This window comes from Dendropsophus ebraccatus, chromosome 14 (genome assembly GCF_027789765.1).
Source record: "Dendropsophus ebraccatus isolate aDenEbr1 chromosome 14, aDenEbr1.pat, whole genome shotgun sequence".
NCBI lineage: Eukaryota > Metazoa > Chordata > Amphibia > Anura > Hylidae > Dendropsophus > Dendropsophus ebraccatus.
In genome coordinates, this window is record NC_091467.1 from 67,234,669 (window position 1) to 67,259,329 (window position 24,661).

General features: G+C 45.5%; 1 protein-coding gene across 5 annotated transcripts in view; it reads right to left on the bottom strand.

Annotated features, from left to right (window-relative positions):
- NTN1 (netrin 1) overlaps positions 1–24,661 on the bottom strand; it is an 80,956-nt gene that overhangs the window by 26,785 nt on the left and 29,510 nt on the right. Inside the window, exons 1-2 of one of the 5 annotated variants that reach the window (XM_069953464.1) lie at positions 23,983–24,092; positions 21,652–22,724 (exon numbers count right to left, since the gene is read on the bottom strand). In XM_069953464.1, coding sequence (XP_069809565.1) covers positions 21,652–22,669 — 1,018 coding nt within the window. In that variant the 5' untranslated portion in view covers positions 22,670–22,724; positions 23,983–24,092. Of the gene's footprint in view, positions 1–21,651; positions 23,438–23,982; positions 24,093–24,661 lie in introns of those variants that run through there. The other 4 variants (XM_069953465.1, XM_069953463.1, XM_069953461.1 and 1 more) reach the window with 4 other exon arrangements.

Consider the following 24,661-nt stretch of genomic DNA (forward strand, 5'->3'; position numbering starts at 1 on the left):
AACCTTAGAATCATACAGCAAAGAAATGTGGGGTGTTAGTGTATTCTGCCACTTAGGGTTAATTCACACGGGCGGATCCGTCGGGAGTTTCAGGCACGAAATCCGCAGCTAATCCGCAATACAAATAATAATAATAATAATAATAATAATAATAATAATAATATGTATTGTGGATTAGCTGCGGATTTTGTGCGTGAAACTCCCGGCGGATCCGCCCGTGTGAATTTACCCTTAAAGGAGAAGTCCAGCTAAAAGTTTTATTAAAGTATTTTATTGTCCCTTAAAAGTTATACAAATGCCCAATATACACTTATTACGGGAAATGCTTATAAAGTGCTTTTTTCCCTGCACTTACTACTGCATCAAGGCTTCACATCCTGGATAAAATGGTGATGTCACTTCCTGGATAAAAGTATGTCACAACCAGACTCCCAGAGCTGTGCGGGCTGTGGCTGCTGGAGAGGATGATGGCAGGGGGATGCTCAGTGTCCCTTCAGTGCCCTGTGTCCCCTTGCCATCATCCTCTCCAGCAGCCACAGCCCGCACAGCTCTGGGAGTCGGGTCATGACATCACCATGTTATCCAGGAAGTGAAGCCTTGATGCAGTAGTAAGTGCAGGGAAAAAGCACTTTATGTGTATTTCCCGTAATAAGTGTATATTGCTGATTTGTATAACTTTTGGAGGGCAATACAATACTTTAATAAAAATTTTCACCGGACTTCTCCTTTAAAGCTAAGTAATAAAGACTATAAGCAAGGGGTAGGGGCGTGGAGTTTTACTATGAAACCCCACAGATACCTCTAATGGAAAAGCAGAACATCAACCTGAAAACCTTCTGTTTCAATAGCCAAGTGAGCAAGAAAGTACAGATACAGGTGCTGACGGGTGATCAGGAACCAGAGGCTCACTGTTCGCTATTCAGTGCATCACCACAAAGGAGACGGTGGAACATTGCTCTGCCAGACAACATCTGCCCAAACCTTGTCACTCACAAACAGATTATATGTCTTAACAGTAAGTTTTGTTAAACAATATATATATATACACACACACACACTTTTTCTATAAGATATAGGCGCCGTCTCCCATACCTAGTTGCAGATCTGGCCCTGCACTTCACAGTCATAATGGCCTCCTCTGCAGAGTGCACGTACTAGATGCCAGGCAGGCGAACCTGCATGGTAACAGTGACTCTATCCGGGGGCACAGACAGCGGCTCTACCTCTCCCAGCTTCCAGTAATATATCCCTGTGCTCTTTCAGCTTCAAAACAAGTCACCTCCAATGCCTGTGGGCCATGTCTGCTCCCTGCAGGGCAAATTATATCTTATCGCCTCAATGAACCCTTCCTGCCAAATCTCACCACGTTCCCCAGACGCCACCAGTTATCACCTTATAGATCATATAAAAATCCAATGAATCCCCAGAGATACTTTTGCACTTTTACCGTACACGATGCATCTTCTGCTATAGTATGCCTATAGTTATTATTTTTATTTTTAATTTCCCAAAAGTATTTACAGGTGACACATACAATCTACATATAGATGACTGACTGTGTAAATAATGTATCACTGTGTACACTTTACATTACTGATCCTGAGTTACATCCTATATTATACTCCAGAGCTGCACTCACTATTCTGCTGGTGGGGTCACTGTGTATATACATTACATTACTGATCCTGAGTTACATCCTGTATTATACTCCAGAGCTGCAGTCACTATTCTGCTGGTGAGGTCACTGTGTACATACATTACATTACTGATCCTGTACTGATCCTGAGTTACATCCTGTACTATACTCCAGAGCTGCACTCACTATTCTGCTGGTGGGGTCACTGTGTACATACATTACATTACTGATCCTGTACTGATCCTGAGTTACATCCTGCATTATGCCCCAGAGCTGCACTCACTATTCTGCTGTTATGGGCAACTTTTTTGACAACTGTTTTCAATTGTATAAGAATCAGCAGAATGGTGATGGTGGCTGTGGAGGCATTCATCTGAATACATTGGGATATCCTCTCTGTACACTTCTCTCATGTACCAGACAAGCACAGTGTTCCCAGTGTGTTAGATCTTCCATCCCCTTTCCTGTAGTCACTATCACAGAGAACCATTTTGTCCTTAAAGCTTGTTTGTCACTTTTTTAGCTTCTTGTTCTTCGAGCTCCAGTAATATCCCAGTGTGACCAGCGCCCATTGTTCTTCCTACTTACACATCGCTTTTCTCTTTATATTTTTTATATATGTTATATTTCTCTAAAGGAAAAGGACAATTGAGAAGTAGGGTTAATCTCTGGTCTTTCATGTCAGGACCATGGACAGTGGACAAAGAGCACTTCACCCTACAATAAAGAGAGGCTATATGACCTACAGGCAGAATAGTGAGTGCAGCTCTGGAGTATAATACAGGAAATAACTCAGCATCAGTATTGTATGTACACAGTGACCCCACCAGCAGAATAGTGAGTGCAGCTCTGGAATATAATACAGGATGTAACTCAGGATCAGTAATGTAATGTAATGTATGTACACAGTGACCCCACCAGCAGAATAGTGAGTGCAGCTCTGGAGTATAATACAGGATGTAACTCAGGATCAGTAATGTAATGTATGTACACAGTGACCCCACCAGCAGAATAGTGATTGCAGCTCTGGGTATAATACAGGATGTAACTCAGTAGAGGATAGAGCTGAGGTCATGTAGACCAGTTGGAAAGTTGGGTGACAACTTATGTGGCAGCTATAAGCTCTTCTATCTACAAGTTTTCCTGATTGAGAATGTACGCCCCCCCACGTCTCCGCAGGCAGTACCCCTAAATGCTCAGTATTCCCTGTGTACCTTTAATTTGAAGGTTTTGCTTTATGTCTAAGCCATAAAACCATATAAATTCTTCATTCAGCAGAACCTTAATCCACTTTGATCAGACAATCCCGACATTGTTGTCGCTGGAAGTGAACACCACTTTTATTGCCCATTGTTGGGTATCGGAATTACACGGCTTTTAGAGATTCTCTTTGTTTTGTGCACCTGGAAAGTGGAAACCGATGCCAGAACAATCACCCCCACATGGCAGAGACTTAGCCGTGGGCAAAACCACAAGCTTCTGGATAGGAGAAGGTGGGATCAATCGTGGCCAAGCAGCTGTGGGCAACCCATGGAGGAGCAGGAGAGACCGCCAGCAATTATGGAGAAGTCATCAGGACGCAAATGTTCCAAGGTGTCTCTGTTTTCCAGAGAAATAAGAGGAAGGAATGGAAAGCTTCTCGGCGCTCTTTAACTCTGTTCACACAGTCATGGCTGCAGTGTAAAGAATGGAGGTTTCCATTGTGATTGCAGCCGGTCAACGTTACAACTGGGCAGGATAGAGGCTCCATGATGGATCACGCTCTATGGCACAGTCTCGCTAGACAAGTATCTAGAGTTCCTGGACATCACCACGACCATAAGGTTATAGAGCAAGGATGGGGAACCTTCAACCCTCCAGCTGTTGCAAAACTACAATTCCCATCATGCCTGGACAGCCGGATTTGTAGTTTTGGAACTGCTGGGAGGCCGAAGGTTCCTCATTCCTGTTACAGAGCTCATAGTCAGCCATGGCTCCTTACCGACGACGTGTGATGCTTTGGCTTCAGCATCAATTCCCTCTATCCTTCGCACGTCTCTGGCTTCAGCATCAATTCCCTCTATCCTTCGCACGTCTCTGGCTTCAGCATCAATTCCCTCTATCCTTCGCACGTCTCTGCTCCCTCCCCCGACAACCACAGACCTCTGCCAGCGCTAATTGTCGACCTATGTTCACTTTTGCCTAAACCGGGAAAATCCCTTTTTTTTTTCTCGGTAGCATGCATAGCCCTGGGTGGTAGAGAGGCAAATAACAATGGAGCGCTTCATGGCAGCCTGACTACCGTGTGTCACAATAAGGGAGGTTTTTTTTCCTCCTTCTCTTTTTGACACAGACACCACTTATCATTGTGAAACGTCTATCAGTGAACGGCGGGCTGTCAGGTGGATGAATGATGTCTGGTAAGTGTACATATAGTATTGTACGTAAAATGGAAGGGCCTATCTGGGGGGTTCTATGATCTTATGGGGCAGGATCCGGCCTGTTACATATGCTCCTCCCTCTACAAGACCTCTCAGCCAATCATATGATACGCTTTACTGTAGCCGTCACTCCTAATGGTCCAGGAGGCGGGGTCACTCCTGTCCTGGTTATTCGCACTATGGGGGCATTTAGTTGATGCCATTGTATTCTCTATAGTTATGGAGAATCTCAGTGAAATTGTACTGGGTCTATGAATGCAAGAACGGGCGCTGTAAATTACTTAGAGGAGTTATACTGTGCTTTAATAACAGATACGAAAAATTCTTAAGATTAGGAAGCTGTACTAGGCATATGGATGCATGGAAGAATAATGTCCAGGTAGTGAGAACGACAAAAAGTTGTACTGTGCCTATGGATCGAGGACTTACAGGAGACTGACCTGGGAATCTGGACTGGTTTGTTCTGCCAGTGGAACGCCCCTGCTTTTCCGGAGAGAATACTGGAGTAGTATAACAATGTGGTGGTAACAATGTGCTAATATACTGAATAAGGACACAGATATGTCATACAATATATTCAGAGGAAGAAGGTTACATTACAAAGCTCACAACGCGGGGGGGTGGGGGGTAGGGGGGGGGGGGGGTCAGGCGTAATGTCACACTGTTAGTCTGACAGAAGGAGAAGACTAAGAGAGAAAAAAGAAATTAGGTGATGGATGGATGGAGTGAGGAGACTGAACAGGTGCACCCAAAGACACGGCAGGTACACCCAAAGATACGGCACACTGCACATCCGACCCCGACCACCTCCTTCCACCTCCACCAAGGAAACATTTCCCAATCCACTCCTTCCTCAGCTGTGACTGCTGGTATCCAACTCATCTTCAACTCTGCTGCCTGACTATTCCCCCTCTCCCCTGTACTAATCCTTTCTCTCACTCGCCATTGTCTAAACTAATTCAGTTTAAATTGTTAACTGTGACGTTGAAGAACGTCCACACCCTGTCTCCCCCATATATATCTGATCTCCCGATACCGTCCCTCATATAATCTCTGATCCTCACGAGATCCATGCTCTCCCCTTGTCTGCTCCTCACAAAACCATCTCCAAGATTTCTCCCTACAGTATTTAAGCCCTTGTGGGCAGGGTCCTCTCTCCCTATGTAAGCCCTTGTGGGCAGGGTCCTCTCTCCCTATGTAAGCCCTTGTGGGCAGGGTCCTCTCTCCCTATGTAAGCCCTTGTGGGCAGGGTCCTCTCTCCCTATGTAAGCCCTTGTGGGCAGGGTCCTCTCTCCCTATGTAAGCCCTTGTGGGCAGGGTCCTCTCTCCCTATGTAAGCCCTTGTGGGCAGGGTCCTCTCTCCCTATGTAAGCCCTTGTGGGCAGGGTCCTCTCTCCCTATGTAAGCCCTTGTGGGCAGGGTCCTCTCTCCCTATGTAAGCCCTTGTGGGCAGGGTCCTCTCTCCCTATGTAAGCCCTTGTGGGCAGGGTCCTCTCTCCCTATGTAAGCCCTTGTGGGCAGGGTCCTCTCTCCCTATGTAAGCCCTTGTGGGCAGGGTCCTCTCTCCCTACAGTATTTAAGCCCTTGTGGGCAGGGTCCTCTCTCCCTATGTAAGCCCTTGTGGGCAGGGTCCTCTCTCCCTATGTAAGCCCTTGTGGGCAGGGTCCTCTCTCCCTATGTAAGCCCTTGTGGGCAGGGTCCTCTCTCCCTATGTAAGCCCTTGTGGGCAGGGTCCTCTCTCCCTATGTAAGCCCTTGTGGGCAGGGTCCTCTCTCCCTATGTAAGCCCTTGTGGGCAGGGTCCTCTCTCCATGTAAGCCCTTGTGGGCAGGGTCCTCTCTCCCTATGTAAGCCCTTGTGGGCAGGGTCCTCTCTCCCTATGTAAGCCCTTGTGGGCAGGGTCCTCTCTCTCTATGTAAGCCCTTGTGGGCAGGGTCCTCTCTCTCTATGTAAGCCCTCGCAGGCAGGGTCCTCTCTCCCTATGTAAGGCCTCGCAGGCAGGGTCCTCTCTCCCTATGTAAGCCCTTGTGGGCAGGGTCCTCTCTCCCTATGTAAGCCCTTGTGGGCAGGGTCCTCTCTCCCTATGTAAGCCCTTGTGGGCAGGGTCCTCTCTCCCTATATAAGCCCTCGGGGGCAGGGTCCTCTCTCCCTATGTAATCCCTCGCAGGCAGGCAGGGTCCTCTCTCCCTATGTAAGCCCTTGTGGGCAGGGTTCTCTCTCCCTATGTAAGCCCTTGTGGGCAGGGTCCTCTCTCCCTATGTAAGTGCTCGCAGGCAGGGTCCTCTCTCCCTATGTAAGCCCTTGTGGGCAGGGTCCTCTCTCCCTATGTAAGTGCTCGCAGGCAGGGTCCTCTCTCCCTATGTAAGCCCTTGTGGGCAGGGTCCTCTCTCCCTATGTAAGCCCTTGTGGGCAGGGTCCTCTCTCCCTATGTAAGCACTTGTGGGCAGGGTCCTCTCTCCCTATGTAAGCCCTTGTGGGCAGGGTCCTCTCTCCCTATGTAAGCCCTTGTGGGCAGGGTCCTCTCTCCCTATGTAAGCCCTCAGGGGCAGGGTCCTCTCTCCCTATGTAAGCCCTTGTGGGCAGGGTCCTCTCTCCCTATGTAAGCCCTCATAGGCAGGCAGGGTCCTCTCTCCCTATGTAAGGCCTCGCAGGCAGGGTCCTCTCTCCCTATGTAAGCCCTTGTGGGCAGGGTCCTCTCTCCCTATGTAAGCCCTTGTGGGCAGGGTCCTCTCTCCCTATGTGAGGTATCTATAACATATACCTATGATGGATCCCTTGGCTCTATTACCGTAGGCTTATATGGTATCTGTTATGGGATAGTGTGGTCCAGTACAGTATTCCAGGCTTCATTGTATGCAGCAGATTGACATTTCAGCAAGATAGAAAATAAACGCTTACTTTTTGGCCATCGTCTGACAATCTGAGGCCCAAGAACATGTGCATGTCGGTAGTTTCCCGATGTAGATGTTGAATAAAACATGATGTGAATAAAGTCCAACCGATGGCAGGATGACCATGGGAACAGATATCAGGGAGCAGCTTGAGAAAGACCCCATAGGTCGAAACGTTGCTGCTATGTTACTGCCATGATGGAATAAAGCACTTTATTTTTTGCACTTTACAATGCCTGGATGCTGTTACCTTTTGTATATTTTTACATGGACTTTATCCTGCTGGACTACAGGATTGGTAACTTTGTTTCATCCCTATTTATTGAGAGACTCTTTTACATGCTGGGAGTCTGGTAGAGACTAATAGGAGTGCTATGGTGTCTTTTTGAATTTTTAGATATCAGGGATACTCCAGAAGAACATGTGCAATTCTATCCTGATACCACTGGGTATAGGGGTCATGTTCACAGAACAAGGAGATATGGGGGGAGATTTATCAAACATGGTGTAAAATGAAACAGGCCCAGTTGCCCCCTAGCAACCAATCAGATTCCACCTTTCATTTTCCAAAGAGTCTGTGAGGAATGAAAGGTGGAATCTGATTGGTTGCTAGGGGCGACTGAGCCAGTTTCACTTTACACCATGTTTGATAAATCTCCCCCATGGTGTCTATGAGGGAACTTGCCGGCATTTCAATCCCGCTACCTGGAGTAGGTGGATTCAAATGTTGATTATTTGGTTCGTGCAAACCCAAACTTTTGGCAAGTTTGCTCATCTCTAATGGTGTCCGGTGAGACGTCACATGGTATGGGAATAGTGGAGCTCCCCTTGAAGGGTCTGGTCATTGTGTGCTATTATAATGACATTCCTGGTTGCTGGTTGAGCATATAATGTTTTGTCTCTCCTTACGCTCAGCGTTCTGCTCGCAGGTATCACCCCTGTCAGGATGGATTACAGTGACGACTGAACACTGTGGACTCATAGAGAGGGTCAGAGGCCCCTCCGCTCACCGCACACCTTCCCTGCGGCTGGAAAGTCTATAGAGTAAGGAGAGAGATGATATCAGCAGTTTATGTGCTGCTCGGTAATCGCCGGCAATTCAAGGAGGTGACACCCCCACCAAGGGCCAGAGACGCCCCCCCCCCAAATGGAACATGGTGTCTACGACCTACACAGCAAACATATCCAGGCTGAGAGAGGAGACAATACATCAAGCATCGTCTATACAGAGCAACAAGTATAACGTGCAGCCATATATCTAAGCCTAATGTCTAAACTGTGCTGCTAAGCCAGTATATTTATTCTATCCTGCAATAATGTCTGGAGAGCTAGCGTATCTAAGCCTAATGTGTGTGCGTGTGTGGTCTGCATCTGATTCTATCATGTGTGATACTGTCTGGAGAGCTAGCGTATCTAAGCCTAATGTGTGTGCGGTCTGCATCTGATCCTATCATATGTGATACTGTCTGGAGAGCTAGTGTATCTAAGCCTAATGTGTGTGCGTGTGTATGGTCTGCACCTGATCCTATCATATGTGATACTGTCTGGAGAGCTAGTGTATCTAAGCCTAATGTGTGTGCGTGTGTATGGTCTGCACCTGATCCTATCATGTGTGATACTCTCTACTGAACTAGTGTATCTAAGCTTAGTGTGTGTGTGTGTGTGTGGTCTGCATCTGATCCTATCATGTGTGATACTGTCTACTGAGCTAGTGTATCTAAGCCTAATGTGTGTGCGTGTGTGCGATCTGCATCTGATCCTATCATGTGTGATACTGTCTACTGAGCTAGTGTATCTAAGCCTAATGTGTGTGCGTGTGTGCGATCTGCATCTGATCCTATCGTGTGATACTGTCTACTGAGCTAGTGTATCTAAGCCTAATGTGTGTGCGTGTGTATGATCTGCATCTGATCCTATATTATGTGATACCATCTGCAGAGCTAGTGTATCTAACTCTTTCCGGTGTGATACTGCCTGCTAAGCTAGTGTATATAAGCCTATACATGTGAAACTGTGTTGAGCTTCTGTATCCAATCCCATCATCTGTGATACTGAGTTAGTGTATCTGCTGAGTTAGTGTATCTAAACCAATCACCTGTGATCATGATCTGCTCAGTCAGTGTATCATATGGTGCGTTTACACGAAGCCATCTGCGAATTTTTAGCGAACAACCAACGCTGATTTGAGAACATGCTTAAAGATCACAATAAACGATTTATCGCTCGTCGCTTGATCGTTTCCTGTGTTTACACGAGCCAATTATTGCTCAAATGCCATCGTTATTGCGAAAATTCAAACGATAATCATTCCATGTAAACGCACCATAAGCCTAACAAATGTAAAACCAAAATTGGTCTGATGAACCAGTTTAGATACACTTTACCTGTTTAGATACACAGTTTAGTACATAATAACATGTAATACCTGTTGAAGAGTTGTGTATCTAAGCTTATTTTTGTGGATACCGTGTACTGGTCAGTCTATCTGTGTGTGATACTGATGGGGTTAGATCTGTGTGATGCTGTGTCGCTGTATCCAATTCTATCCTATATACTAAGCAGTATACTGAACTCTACTTGTGATACTATTTAGTGTAGCTAAACCTAATGATGTGCGATACCGTCTGCTGAGACTAGTGTATCTAAGCAAGTCCTGTGTTCTAGGATTTGCTGGGCCCATGACTTGCTGCCCCCCCCCCCCCCTCGGCTTTATATACCCCCGCTGGTAACTAGTATCAGAAGGAAGGAGGTCACCTTGGTTAAACAAATACATGATCTCCAGAGGTGTGAATGGCCTGACCGCTTAGCAAAACACTCGGGGCCCCCGGTCACCATCTTGCAGCTCCAGCTAATTACCGCTCCAGCTGTCTCCAGGGGCCCCCAAGTGTCCATCCCCTCCTCCTCAATGTTAACCCTTCCCTAAGCTCCCACTCCCTATCTGCTTAATAAACAGCGGCTTTAACTACATCAAACATATGCAGCAGAGACCTCATCAACACCTCGGTCTGATCCCAAGAGCTCGCCATCTATTCTAAGCCACCTAAATACACAAGGGTGAAAGCAATGGACAAACTTCACGCTGAGTGGGGATGAGAGAACAGCTTCACCTTCACCAGGTTCATACAGTGGGCATATATAGCAATCCTATAGCAATGTCCCCTGATCAGGGCATGATGGGAATTGTAGTTTTGCAACAGCTTGACAGATTAGGGGGCATTGCTATAGAACATATATCGAGGGGAGTGTGCTGGAGACCACCTATACCACATAGATCAGGGGTAGGGAACCATGGCTCTACAGCTGTTGCAAAACTACAACTCCCATCACGCCTGGAAAGCCAAAGCTTTAGCTTTGGCTGTCCATGCATGATGGGAGTTGTAGTTTTGCAACAGCTAGAGAGCCAAGGTTGCCTACCCCTGACATAGGTAGAGATGACCCGGCCCATGAGGGCTTATATACGGAGAGACGCATGATGGGAGTTGTAGTTTTGCAACAGCTGGAGAGCCAAGGTTCCCTACCCTGGCATAGATAGAGATGACCGGCCTTCGAGGGTTTATATATAAGGAGAGTACCCTGCCCGGGCTCTGATCCGGAAGCCCTCAGTGTATCACACAGCAGGAGGCCAGCTTCCAGCAGAAACCCCATGAATGAGTGTTTTGATGTGCGACACACAGACTTTGGGAAGACCACTAAGAGCTTGATCCTGCACTAATGTCGGAGACTTTGCTACACAAACATGAGGTAAACCACTAAATCTCATAGAAAAACCACTTTTTAGAAGAACTTGGCGCCCCTCCACACTGCAGGAAGAGAGAGCGAGGTGGAGAGAGAGAAGGGGGACGGGAGGCCAGCCCCAATAACAGGCTCAATCCGCAGCAGCGTGCTGTATGTATGGAGGTATCCCACCTACCCGCTACATAGAGGAGGTAGATGTCATCCCATACAGATACTGGACCCCGCGATGGAGCATTTGGTTATTTGTGGTCTCCAACCTCTGCAGCTATTGCAAAACAACAACTCCCAGCATGCTCTCCTCTCATGGTATCAATGTATCCCACTGCCTGTAATAAATGAAGGGGTCCTCCAGTGCAGGGCATGGTGGTCTGGGGTGCAGGGTGGGCTGGTATCAAGGACTGAAGAATGCCAGGACACCCTGCAGCTCTGCCCTGGAAGCCTCACTGACCTCTGGCCTCTAATCACATCCCTTAGAGAGCAGTGACAGCTTTATGGCCGAGAATCAATCAGGGGTCGGTGCTCATTGTCATAGTGACTCATGGAACCATCAGCTGGTAACTCCGCACCACACGCTGGGTAACACTGATGTTGTGTCAGGGGGGGCTTCACGTTCCTGAGGAATAAATCACAGGACCCCAGACATTATACTATGGCACTAAGTCACAGCCTGAGGGTCTGTGTTTGAATGAGGATCCCAGTGAGATCCACCACAGCAGCTAAAGCCCCTAATACAGGGTCCGATAAGGAGGAGCAAGTGAGCACCAACCTGTCAGGTCAGCACTCACGCCTTGTACAACACACACCAACAGCAAGCGGGTAAGTGCGGGGGACCACAGGGAGCTGCAGCAGGGGCTCCCCAGACGGCGCCCATAGGGGATAGCGGCGGTCGGCTGCTACTACTCCTATTGCGCAGAGCGACGGTCAGCAGACCGTTGTTATCGTTAAAAAGGTTTGCAACATTGTGCATGACGGCTGATCGTTGCCTTTTAACAGTAGCTATTACACCAATCGATTATCGGTCGTAACGACAGAATACGGCCTATAATCGCTTGGTGTAATAGGGCCTTAAGTTAGCAAGAAAGGAAACTTCTATGGTCCCTATTACACAGGATAAGCTGACATGGTCCTTTATCTCCCCTCATTTTCCCTGCACAGTCAGCAGTCGGGCTTCATCTACTCACTGAAGGTATCAATGGTTAATGCCTGGTCTCTACAATGCTCTGTGAGCACTGCACTAGAACTATCAGCAGGACTATCCAGGACTCCCTAGAGCTCCATCCAACATCTACAAACGCTGCACACTCGGACGAACCAGAACATGCTGAAAGTTCCCTCAACTCTAATTGTAACACAAAGCAGATTCATGTACCAGTCTGGAGTCTATTCCAGGACAGTAACAATTGTAACAAACCCTCAGCTATGAAAAGAATACAGCCCGACTGGATTTCAACCTTTGGGTATAAAAAAAGAATAAAAAAATCAATAAATTTGCATTGGTCCCTTATTCTGATGCACTGACTCCTTCAAGTTATCTGTACAATGAAATATACCATAGAGTAAATCCCTTACTGTTCAGCATAGGTGGGCCCTATCCCTGTTCCTCATGGGTGGAGCTAACCTGCATGGGGTGACTCCTCCCCACAAGTGCCAGCTCCTAAGGGGTGCACACTTTGGAGGGCAATTCTGTACTGTGTACATCCTGGATGTATTATGGGGTCGAGGCGGGAACTGAGCGACCACACAGCTAATAGAGTTTATTTGGCGCTGGCGTATTCTGCAGCTATTTACATTTCACGTTAGTTTCTGAGGTGCTCTGGAGAGACTCTTCCCTCCTCCCCATCACCCGACTCGCAGGGTTCAGAGCGTTTCGTAAAATTGTTGACAACACAAGTCTCTCCCCGCCACATGCCAAACTCTTGGGAAAGCAGGAAGTGGGGTTTGGCACCAGTCGCCGGCTGCCTTGTACAGGTTAATCTGATTTGAGGGGAAAACTAATTGCCTTGGACTGGGTCTCTGAAGACATATTTGACATATTTCTCGGGTAGCTTTTTTAGTCTTTTGTTTCTCCTTCCTTTTGTCTGCCGCCTCTTCCAAAGTTAGGATACATATTTACGAGGACGTGGGGGAGAGGCAGCGAGGAAAGGGGGGAGGGGGGGCACCCAAATCCTTCTTATTGAAGATGCTGGGACTTGAATCCGGAATATCGACCACTTGACTTCTAAGTGTCTCCGGAAATGCTCTGTGGAAAGATTGGTGCTTTTGATAGTTACGGTATGTACTCTGGTCTGTTAACTCTTAAAGTATCGAGAGAGTCTATACCAGGGATAATGGAGAGAGACTGGCAGAAACAGGCACAGCTATTAATGTATCGTGACAATTCATATTGTCAAGAACTGCCGGGAAGGTGTCGGTGACGGATTCATCCTCATTTGCCATAACTCCTTCCAATGATTGTCACACAAAGTTCTTCCTAATCTAAGGCCTCATTCACACGATCTATGCTGCGATGACTGGAGAAGGATCCTGGATCCCTCAAATCCGAGGCATGGATCCCCCAAAGTGCAGTCCCCCCGCTGCCTGGCAGCAGAGATGACAGGAGCGCGAGTAGTTGTCTTCTGTGGTCCTGTCATCTCTGCTGCCGAGCGGCGCGGGGGGGATCTGTGCCACAATCCGCACTAGGACATGTCCTATTTTTTCGCGGTGGGGGTGGTGGCATGGATTGTGCGAATGGCTGCATTCACTTAAATGGTTCCTAAAATTGGCCGTGGTTGCGGATCCGCAACCATGGACAATTTTACGGGACGTGTAAATGCAGCCTTACAGTCGAAGGACAGGTATAGGCATAACCCAGTGGAGAGGCAATGGTTTACCCTTGGTTGTACCATGTTTGTGGGTAGGCTAACATACTTGGTTGGGTAGGCTAGAAGGAGATACAATCAGCTGGTATGATTAGAGTTGTTGTTTTGTATTAGTTGGAGAGCCGAAGGTTCAGGAACACTGTTGTGAAAGTGTTGATATGGCCAATGGCGGGGCCTCTTCTATAGCCAACTTAAGAATTCAACGACGTGGTCTTTTATGTTCAGATTCAGCTGCCTGGCAAATGACAAAGAGAACAAATGCTGCACGACATGGCTAACAATACAACATAATGGAGGCAGGTGCTGCCCCACCCGCAGGCAGCGAGAGACCTGGAATCACTAACACAAAAAGAGACAGACGTAATTCTGTAATGGAATCTCGCATTTTACCTATGCTGCCCATGGTAGGCGTTGTGGAAGAAATTCCAGACTTCTTCATATGTTAACCAGATCGTATACGAACACATGTGCACAAGTCTCCAGCAAGCAAAGTCACCGTATGACCCCTGAAACATTCAGGTAATGCCCCCCCAGGCTGCACAAGGGTTAAGTGGAAAATATGAAGATCCTGGCTTAATCCCGGGGCATGAAAACGTATGGCCAGCAGCTGGTTTACATTTACGGCCTTGTCTATGGGTCCGGCTGACAAATAAGGGCCAAAGTATAGGAAAGCGATAAAAGAACGAAGAAAATGGCAACTCCTCCAAAAGCACCTACAATTATACCAGGATCGGGAAACTTCCCTGGAAAGCTTTAGCTTCGGCTGCCCAGGCATGATGGGAACTGTTTGCCACAGCAGGAGGGCTAAGGGTTCCCCATCCCTGGATTATACAGACATTTATTTCTACTTCAACAATAGTTTTGTTGGTCCTCATCAGAACCCGATGTGAATAACCTCGCAGTGATAGACCTTGTTCACACTTTGTTTTGTTTGATTTTCAATCATATGGTGGCCCAGATCTCATACATGGTGCACATCAATGAACTAGTGAAGGTCTAGTCCAGTATTGACCAATATATTAGTAGCTTGTGCTTCCCCCAACTATTCCAGGAAAAATTAACACAGGATAGGGGAAGAGTAGGAGATTGCGGGGGGTCTGACCTCTGTACCCCCCTGCCGGTCTCCATATCAGGTCCCCGGCTTCTGTATTATCAATAGAGTCGCGAATATGACACGTGACAGCTCTATTCATTGCTATGGAGCCAATGGAAAGAGCTGAGTACAGCGTTCTTCCCGCGAACTCATCTCTTTCCATGCCTACATAGGAATGAATAAAGTCGTGGGTACCCGCGGCTCTGTTCATAATACAGAAGAGGGGGGCCCAATACAGGGATCGGCGGGGTGGGGGTACAGAGGTCGGACATCCTGCGATCTTCTATTTTCTCCTATCCTGTGGATAGGGAAAAAGTTGATTGTCCTGGAAGTGAGGAATCTGAATTTGATATTTGCTGCCTTTCGAGCCCATGTTGCAGGTGGACTGGAGCCCACGCTGTGTAATAACCTGGGATCGAACGCAGAACATGCTTTCCTTCTCCTTTAGATATCATCGGGACAATATTTAGCACCGGAGAAGTGTTCATTTTGTAGGAGAGATGAAGAGATTATAGATTATTACTGTATTATAATATCATCAAATGAACATCTGGGCTGTGTCAACAGAGAAAAGTGAACATAAAAGATTTTCCCGGAGCGGCTGTGTTATACACTGACATGTGGTTACATAAAGGCCCTTTGTGACTCAGTGAGGTCCCCGCTCAGGTGTGCACCCTGCTGCCCCTCACAAAACTTCACCGCTGTGAACTCAGATGTTCCCGGGACTGCAGAAAACATCCATTTCATTGTCTGGTGAGAACAATCTGCCCGGCCATGCACCATCCTAGAATAGATTTTCCATGCAGACCACTGGATGCGTGCGTGGATGAATCAGAGAGCCGTAAACTATGGCTTCCAGGGTGAAGACCTCCCTCAACCACAAATAAAAGCTCAAGGTGTTCAAGTGGTGACAACCTCTCTGCAACTCCCATGGTGGTCCTATAGCTCTAGCCGGAACCATAAAAAAGGTTTTTTTTTTGTTCTCCCAAAATACCCACAGCTCTGTATGACTACATCTGCTCTCTATCTTGTTATATCTCCACGCTCTGTAAAGTCACAACGAATATCAGCTTTGTCCGTGCCATGACCCATAGAAAACATTTGTGGTAGAAAAGGGCAGATGGATGACTAAGCTGTGCCGAGTGTAAGTGAATCTATGAAGCGACGGGTCAGCGTAGCTCCGGTGAGCGTGGGCGAGAGGCGACGAATGTCCTCGGGGTCCATGTGTGAAATGTCGTCCTAACGGCGGAGGAGCGGAGGAAAGCTTCCATTGACATTAGCCTCACATCACCTGTCTTGTCCAACTCTGCCAGACGCCCCGGGCTACAAAGTCACAGCCTGAATCAACATGAAAGAAATCTCATTGACCTGAACATCAAGTTGAATGGTAGAGCACAGTCAGCGTATTATATCCTCTAAGCTGGACCAGCCATGTCAAACATTAGAGTAGTGGCAGATATAAGACCCTTGTAGACTGGGTGGCAGTGGGAAAGAGCCCACCCCTCACTAACACAGTGATAGATCTTAGGCAATATGCTGGGATTTGTCATCCCCCGGGGTTGTCAATGATTTCTAGCCTCAGGTACATACAGTCTGCAGAGATTTTGCACCAGACATGGTCCTAGACCTCATTTCGGCAGAGGTATGTTTGGCTCCTCCACTTTGGTGGCTCGCTGCCAGAGAATATCTGGATGTTTAGAGTCGTTCAGCCGCTGTGTTACCTCCAAGGATTTGGGCTGAATTAACCCCTTTGCGGACATTCACAGCATATATTACAGCAAGTTACTGATCATGCATGAAACATACGCTCAACAATTATCACCCCCTTGGAAATTTTCCATGTTTTATTGTCTGGATCAAACGCAAAGCATCTTGGGTGCAGTAAAGTGGAAAAGCCTTGTAAAGTCTCCATAAAAGTGATGAGAACAGACCACTATTCACGCCCCTCGTCCGTGTAGGGGCAGCTATGATGTTGAGGCTGGGACACTAGTTGTCCACTTCTTAATGTTGTTTTAAAGTCTTCTTCTGGATATTTTTGTCCTCACGCTTCGGGTTATTGACTTGCTGGATTGATTCCCGAGATGAAGTTCTCCTGCAGACCGCAGCAGGTTTTCCTCTGGGACTTCTATTTCTTCTGCTGCGTTCACGCAACCCCAAGAAGATGCTACCGAGAAGAGTTATTTTTCCTCTCGCCTGTCCAACCTTGGCAGCAATGAATATCTGTATCTCCTTCAGAGTTGTCATGGGGTCTCTCGTGCCCTCCATAGTTCTCTTCCCGTTCTTGAGAACACTCTGTTCTGGATAGTTTTACCTCTGTATCTAGTATCCATCCCCTGACCGGTGCTTTTCAATGGCTTTGTCATTACTCTTATTTCTCCGCACCACCCCGAATACGTTGTCCTCCATATTGGACAGCCACCCATATATCTGTCTGGCCTGCCTGGTGAGGCTTGGTATAATGTTTACTCTGCAGTCCTGCGGGTGATAGAGTAGGACTATAAGTTCACTTTATCATCCGGATGGGGACACGAAAGTGAGTGGTCCCTTTAAGATTTAACCATGATGGGTAAGAAACATACTCCCCAGCCTCATCTCCTGCCTTACCCTGGATTTAGCTGAGCTGGGAGGATCAGTCAGTTCTATCTGTGACAGATGAGATTGCTGTTTATTCACTGCTGTTCTATACCACTTGTTCTCAATGAAGCTGACAGCAGCCGTCTGTTCTTCCCTCAACACTGTGAATGAATCTGCCAGATGAGGAATCATTGTGAAACTAAAGGAAACAGAGTTAAGAAGAAAGATGTTCCTGTACAACGGAGATGTGGTAGAGGAGCCTATCGCAGATTATGCAATAAATGCAATGACAACTATTAAAACTATTAAAACGTGTCAGGAAAAGTGGGAGGGGAACAAACAACTCCATTAACACCTAACTAGCAAATAACATTTCGCCTTATTGCAGCATCTGATGCTATTGCATTTAGTTGTCTGAATGCAACTTACTATATCGGTGATGCTTTGCATTTATCTGCATGTTAGTGTTCAAATGCGGAGAGTCACCCTCCGTACGTAGCCCATGGCATGGCAATAACCTACTGTCCCACCCTTTGCTCTGCAAGAAGAGCTACTTTGCATATTTTTTCCCATGAAGCATTGCATAGTCTAAGGGTACTATTACACGAAGCGATTTTTCGACGACCAACGATTAACAATCTCAAATGACCACTATGGCGAACGACCTGAAATCGTTCACCAAATTACACGGAACGATGATCGTTACTTATGATCGTTCTTGCGGTCGTCTTGTCGTAGCTATTGCGTTAGTCGCTACTGCGAACGACTGAACGATGTCTTATTCCATGCGAACGATCACTGATAAAAATAGGTCCTAATTCTATCAAACGACTAACGATTTCTCGTTGGTCGTTTAATCGTTGTCTGCTATTACACTAAATGATTATCATTCACATCCAAACAATCTAACGATTTTTCAAACGATAATCGTCCCGTGTAATAGGCCCTAAGTCTTCATATGGTGGTTTGCCAGTCTCCTTAAGGAGACAAACTACTCTCTCAGTCCCTCAGCTAAGTGACACGGCTGCAGAGCATTGCACCAGTTTATCCCTATCTAGGTGCAGCGCTGTGCTGTTATGAGTAGATAGGGGGGACAGGGTGATATAGGAGGATATATATACTTGTTGGTCTGAGATACACTGCCTAGTCATGGACAATCTAGAAAAAAACACAATAAATATATCACTTTATGCAGATGTCAATTTTCTTTATGTTTCGCTGTAAGAAGTCGGGGTGACAAAGCGGTAAACGTGAGCGCATTTCCTACCATCTTTTAAAATAACCGTTCCCTATAAATATTTTATGGACACTGTAAGATCTAATGGCCTGTGGGACAGCAAAGAAAGACGTCCATAAACTTTTATGTACTGTACATGTCTTTTCCTCTTCTCGTGTCGGAGCAGGGGAGGAGGTGAACGCAGGCAAAAACTCATTCTCTGTTGTTGTTTTTTTTCCCCTACTTGTTGATAGGAACAAATTGAAGCATTAAAGAATGCATCACGTGCCGTACATTCACGCCAACCGAAGCTCTGTGATTTCTACCCTCAGATCTGGGATCTTTGGATTTTTATCAAACGGGAGTAATAGATCTATGTAATGCAACATATATGAATAATGATACCATAATCGAGATGCGCTAAGGTCACATGGCCCGGTACCATGTGACCTAGCCCAAACTACAGGGCACAAACCTGCACCCGGATCCACGAACCCCAACCACTCGGGTTTCAGTGCTTCCCTGGCCCTGTTACTGTCTGCCTGCTCCTCTCCATACACAGATGTGGTAGTGATTATCAGATGGGACAAATCACTGAGCAGATTTACCGAACAATTAGGTCATTAGTGATAGCCGCGCTTTAATGGTTTGCAGGTGGATAATACAAGATGCAATTCGCTAAAGGATAATAATAATAATAATAGAATGAAATGTGAAGCGGAGAAATATACAGATCACAAGGAGAATAGTTTGGCTTTGGAATTACAAAAAATGTATACAGTATATATGTGTGCGTGATTGTTTTATTTTTAAAGAAAAGAGAACATGTCAACCCCAAAGAAAGTGTGAACGGAATATTAAAATATGGAAAGCATTACGGCTGGTAATATCCCGAGCGCTGAACGCCATGCACACTTCAAGGGGTCTGCTATTGATTTTTTTGGGCATCAGATCAAACAAACACATATCATACACACAGACGTATATATTTGTATAGCTATAGTATATATATATATATATATATATATATATATATATATATATATATATATATATATATATATAAATATATATATATATATAAAATCTGCTACAATTGAGCCACATCCCAGGCCATTATCCTCTGATACAAATCCGCATAATAACACTACTAAGAATTCATACACTAATATAACAGAATATATTTATTTCCACCGCTTCCTCTGTAAGGCGGCTTTCACACACTGCAGTTTCTGATGCAGTTTTTTAAAAACAAAGCCAAATAGTGTGTCCAGCAGAAAGGAGAAGTATATGTCCTTCTCTTATATTTCCTATTAGTTCTAAATCTACTCTTTGGACTTCTGGCTTTGACTAAAAAAAAGAAACAAAAAAAGAAAAAAAAAAAACCTAAATAAAAAGCTGCTCCAAAAACTGCAACGTATCTCCAAGAACCTGAGGTCTAGCCCATTCTGCCTTCTGGTGAATGTGTCTACTCTATCTTGTATAAATTATATATGGTGTTAAATAAAATAAAATAAAAAATACTAAGTTTAACAAAAAATAAAAGGACTCCTCCCAAAATTAAATTATGGTGCAAGTGCATAAAAAGCAGAAAATGAGTGGAGAAAGAAGCGATGACGGTCAATTCTGAATAACTGTGACTTAGGATCGATATATCGCTACGCGACACTTTATTCTCTTCTGATCTTAGAAGATGACGGTTCTCCCGCTGGGTTTTAGGTCTTTGGAAACGATAACAGCTACGTGATTTAGTTATCTAATATTCCAGGAAGACATTTTTTTCTTTAAACTTTTTTCCTAATTTTCTTTTTGAATTGAAATGTTCTAGTAATGTAAATTCATATTTTTAAGTCACTTTCTTTATTTGAAATGTGTCATCATTTTAATCAGTGTAAGCACAGGTTCACACCTAGTATTTTGGTCAGTATTTTTAGCCAAAGCCAGGAACAAAGCTATAATGGAAAGATTTGTACTTTTTTTTTGTGTGTATCTGCTATTGATTTTGGCCAAAAATACGGATTAAAATGCTGTGTGTGAACCCAGAGGTGATATATGAAGGGTTAACAAAACCCATCAGGTATAAAGTTACATTACAGACCTAGACAGAGAGAAAAATAACTAGATAGAGAAGAAGGGAGATGGATGATAGATAGATAGATAGATAGATAGATAGATAGATAGATAGATAGGAGATAGATAGATAGATAGATAGATAGATAGATAGATAGATAGATAGATAGATAGATAGATAGATAGAAGATAGATCATCTATCTATCTATCTATCTCTATCTATCTATCTATCTATCTATCTATCTATCTATCTATCTATCTATCTGTCCCTTCCATATCTGTTCACCTATCTATCTAAAATCTATTTATATTTTATCTGGTCTGCAAATTAATAAGAAACTGACTATTTCCTGCACTGCAGTAATGTTCCTCTCTCCACAGTAATATGACATCATAGCCTGGCGCCTTCGTCATAGCCCGGGACGTTATACCTTTCCCCTGTGTTGTCTTTTCTGCAATATAACCCAACTCACTCAGGCAATAAAAGGTATCGCTTGCACAGCAATTTTCTCCCCGGGCTCATTAACTAATTAACTAACCATGGAGCCATTCCAGGGGAAATTTCAGCCGTCCGGGCGGTGTTTTAAGAGCCAGTTTGGGCCAAATTCTGAATCAGTCGCGTGTTGACAGGGATAAAGATTCACTGTGACATCACCGGGAAATTCAATGGAAGACATTCAATGAAACTTAATTTATCCGAAGCTGCAAAGACTAGATAAGACGGGAGAAGAGTATCACCATAACATGAGAAGAGGTCTAAAGTTTTACTGTAACTTCTGACTTTTTTTTCCTTCAGGTTAACAATCAGATATAGGAGCAAATATTAGTTCTTTGTCATGTGTCTAAATTGCTCAGGGCTGTTTAATCTATGAGTCAATGTATAGGCAATAACCATTAATACGCACTTTGTTCAAGTCACAAAAGCATGGCCAGCTGCAAAGGCCAACTATTCGACAAAGACACAAAAAGGTCAACACGGACTGTCACAGCCCTTTCTGTATCCAAGCCTATGGAATTCCATGACACAAAGAGAAGAGGCGACAGAGATTGCACTTGTGAGTAGATAACACCATCTTGTCCCTTGGCTAATACCACTCTCCGTTCTCTCTGGCTGTCCCTACAACTCGACTGAGTGAACTACAAGTTGTGTCTACTCACCCACACACTCATTGGCCTCTCTCGCCGTTGCTCGCTGCCAAGGTCTGTCGTAGTGGAAAGGTTTGCAGCGGTCACATTCAGGTCCAGCAGTGTTGTGTTTGCAGTCGCACACCAGGTTGTCGTCTCTGTCTTTGACGCATCTCGAGGCATGTCCGTTGCACTTACACCGACCCCCAACTTGAAGGTCGGAAACGGCATAAAAATAAGAGTCTCTGGCCAATTCTGAGTCGTCTTCATTCTCATCCCCAAAAGTGTGAAGACGGCTAAACACTACCTTGATGTCCGTGGCTGTCACCCAGTCTTGAAGGACCGGGGAGTTGTCAAAGTCATGTGCAGAGGGTCTACCATCCAAGGTGCTGAAGGCTATCAAGCCTCCAGAGAGAGGGTGCATATCTGTGTGAGAGTCTGTGCAGATAGCCTCTTGCTCATTCTGTTTGGTAATGACCGCTTTATTGGGTTTGTTGTACATTTTTCGACATTGGGTTGAATAGAACTGAAATGGTACCCAAGATTTCCCATAGTCCATAGACTTGAAGATAGCCATGGATTCCGGTCTTGGAGAACAAAATTGGAGACTCACATAAGTCACCTCGAACTTCTTCCCTAGTGACAGGGTTAGAGTGACATTCTGAGGATATTGAATATAGTTCTCCGACTGCCAGCAGGTAAGGTTGTGGGGGTTGTTGAGATCAGTCAAAAAGGAGGGTGGATGAGCTTTTTTAGGGTCCGAGGCATTGCAAAAATGACAGTTCCTGAATCTATCCTCCCCTTTCTCCGTCACCACACAATACCTTGATGGGTTCTTCCCGCAGGTGCTTGACACTTTGACTTCCTTCCCAAAAGCAGAGTTTACAAAGTCCGGGATACATCTCCTAGGATTCCCGTTCTCATCGTAGCACGGATCAGGCTGCGACGTCTGGATGGAAAACATATTCATCCCATATCCTCCTCTACTTTCTTGAGCGGTACAGGACAAAGAAACTAGCACCAACAGCAAAAACTGCCCTTTCAGCATCATCTTCGAGTCAGCTTAACCCTGCCTTGACCACAGATCCTTCCACTGGCCTGTACTCCTAGCAAAAATGAAGGCAAACACAGAAAGAAGGAAGGGGGAAAAAAAGAAAAATAATAATATAAAATATTTTAGTCACCTAGGAGTTACTAAAAACAGATGGTAAAAATAGCTGAAATACACTAGCAACCAAAATCAAACAGAGATGACATCATTTAGCAGAAAGGATCCAAAAGAAGAAAAAAAAAAAGTTACCATTTCAAAGACATCCTGCAAAAGTTTTTATCTGCAAAAGTGAGTGTGATATAAAACAAGACTAAATGACAACATAAAAGTCCTGTCCAATAAAAAAAAAAGACTAAATTAGAAAAAAAATAGGTATGGAAACACAAGCTGTATCTATCGGAGGACTTTAGAGGAAGTTTTACACCTTCTTTTGCTAAAGTGAAAATTCTTACCTAGCATTCTGCAAATAAAAAGTAAGTATAGAAAAAAAATGCACTACCTTACAATAAAATTAGAGACGGTGCAAATTGGGGGTAAAAAAAAAAAGTTCAAAAAGTGAAAGTCGCGCTATACAAAAAAAAAAAAAAAGGAAATTGAGAAAGTTTGGTGGCGGCTCTAGGCAGGCTGTGCAGCATGGGGTGGTTGAGCTTTGGAGACTGGTGAGGATGGTGAGAAGAGTCAGCCAATCTGCAGAGTGAATCCTCACATCCTTCTGCACAGATGAGAAGTTTTTGGTGACTGTCTTTCCCTGTCTTGCTATAGAAAGTGAATGAAGCTCTCAGACTGTTTGGCTTGAGGTCATCTCAAGGAATGACATTGCATTAGGGGGAATTACAACGACACCCACTGGTAGAAGAACATTGGGCAGGGGAGGCTGCGAGCAACTGATTCACATGCAGAAGAAGAAGAGGAGGGGAGAGGAGGTGAAAAAAGAGAAGGGGGGAGGCTGGAGGATAGAGGCAGGGAGTGGAGTAAAGGGAGGCTTGCCTTAGCCAAGGGAAAGTGTGAGACAGAAGGGGACAGGGAGAGCCTGCAGATAAGGTGAGCACCAAAAATAACAGGTCAGCTGCATTTTGCAAAGAAACCGAGAAGAAAGGTGATGGGAGAGGCGAGCAAGGACTGAGAGAGTCTTGGGGGTTAAACGAAAGAATTAGAAGAAAGACGTAAGGGATGAAGGATGTGACATTTTCTAAGAAAGAGTTAACTAGGATAAGAGGCAGCACTGTACGTCTCGGAGGCTGAGGAGGCACGGGAACCTGTTGCATATGACTGCATGTGTCTTAGCAGAGATTGCAGGACTGTGCGCGTCTTACCAGGAGCTGTAACTGTCTTAGTAGAGGCCATAGGCGTAAGAGGCTGAGGCTGCATGGACTAAGGCTGTGTTAGTGGAGGCTGGATGGAGAGAGGCTGCCGGTCTTCATAGTGTCAGCAGAGCTCTGCCTGCTGTATACTGCTACAGGGTGAAGTTGTGCATTTCCTGCATGGATATGAGGAGGTGTCAATCATGACAGAGGCTGGAGGCATGGGGGACGTTTCTTGCTATGAGACTGTCTGGCTGAAGGGATTTTAGACAAGGTCTGTCTTGACAGTGAATGAAGTGATATGAAATGGTGGTGATGACAGGTTGTGAAGAAAGTGCATGGTGTGAGAGATGTCCCAAAAGAAAGGGTCTGGTAGTAAGAGAAGAGCCCACCCTGCTAGAGACTAAAGAAATATAGGACAGATGTCTATCCTGTACAGTACCTGAAGTAGCGGGGAGCTGGGGGAATGGACTGCGCACATACCCAGAGACTTCACAGGACAGCCACTGCAATAGTGAATCTGCCCATATCAGGGGTCCACCGGATAGCTCATCGGTCACTGATCAGCATGAAGCCCTTACCGATCAGCTGTTCATTGCCAACTGGGCAGGGTCAAAAGCGGTTGTATCCTGGTGACACTTCAAGTGAACATCGGCTGACCTGTAACCAGGTGCGGCCACTACACAGTGAA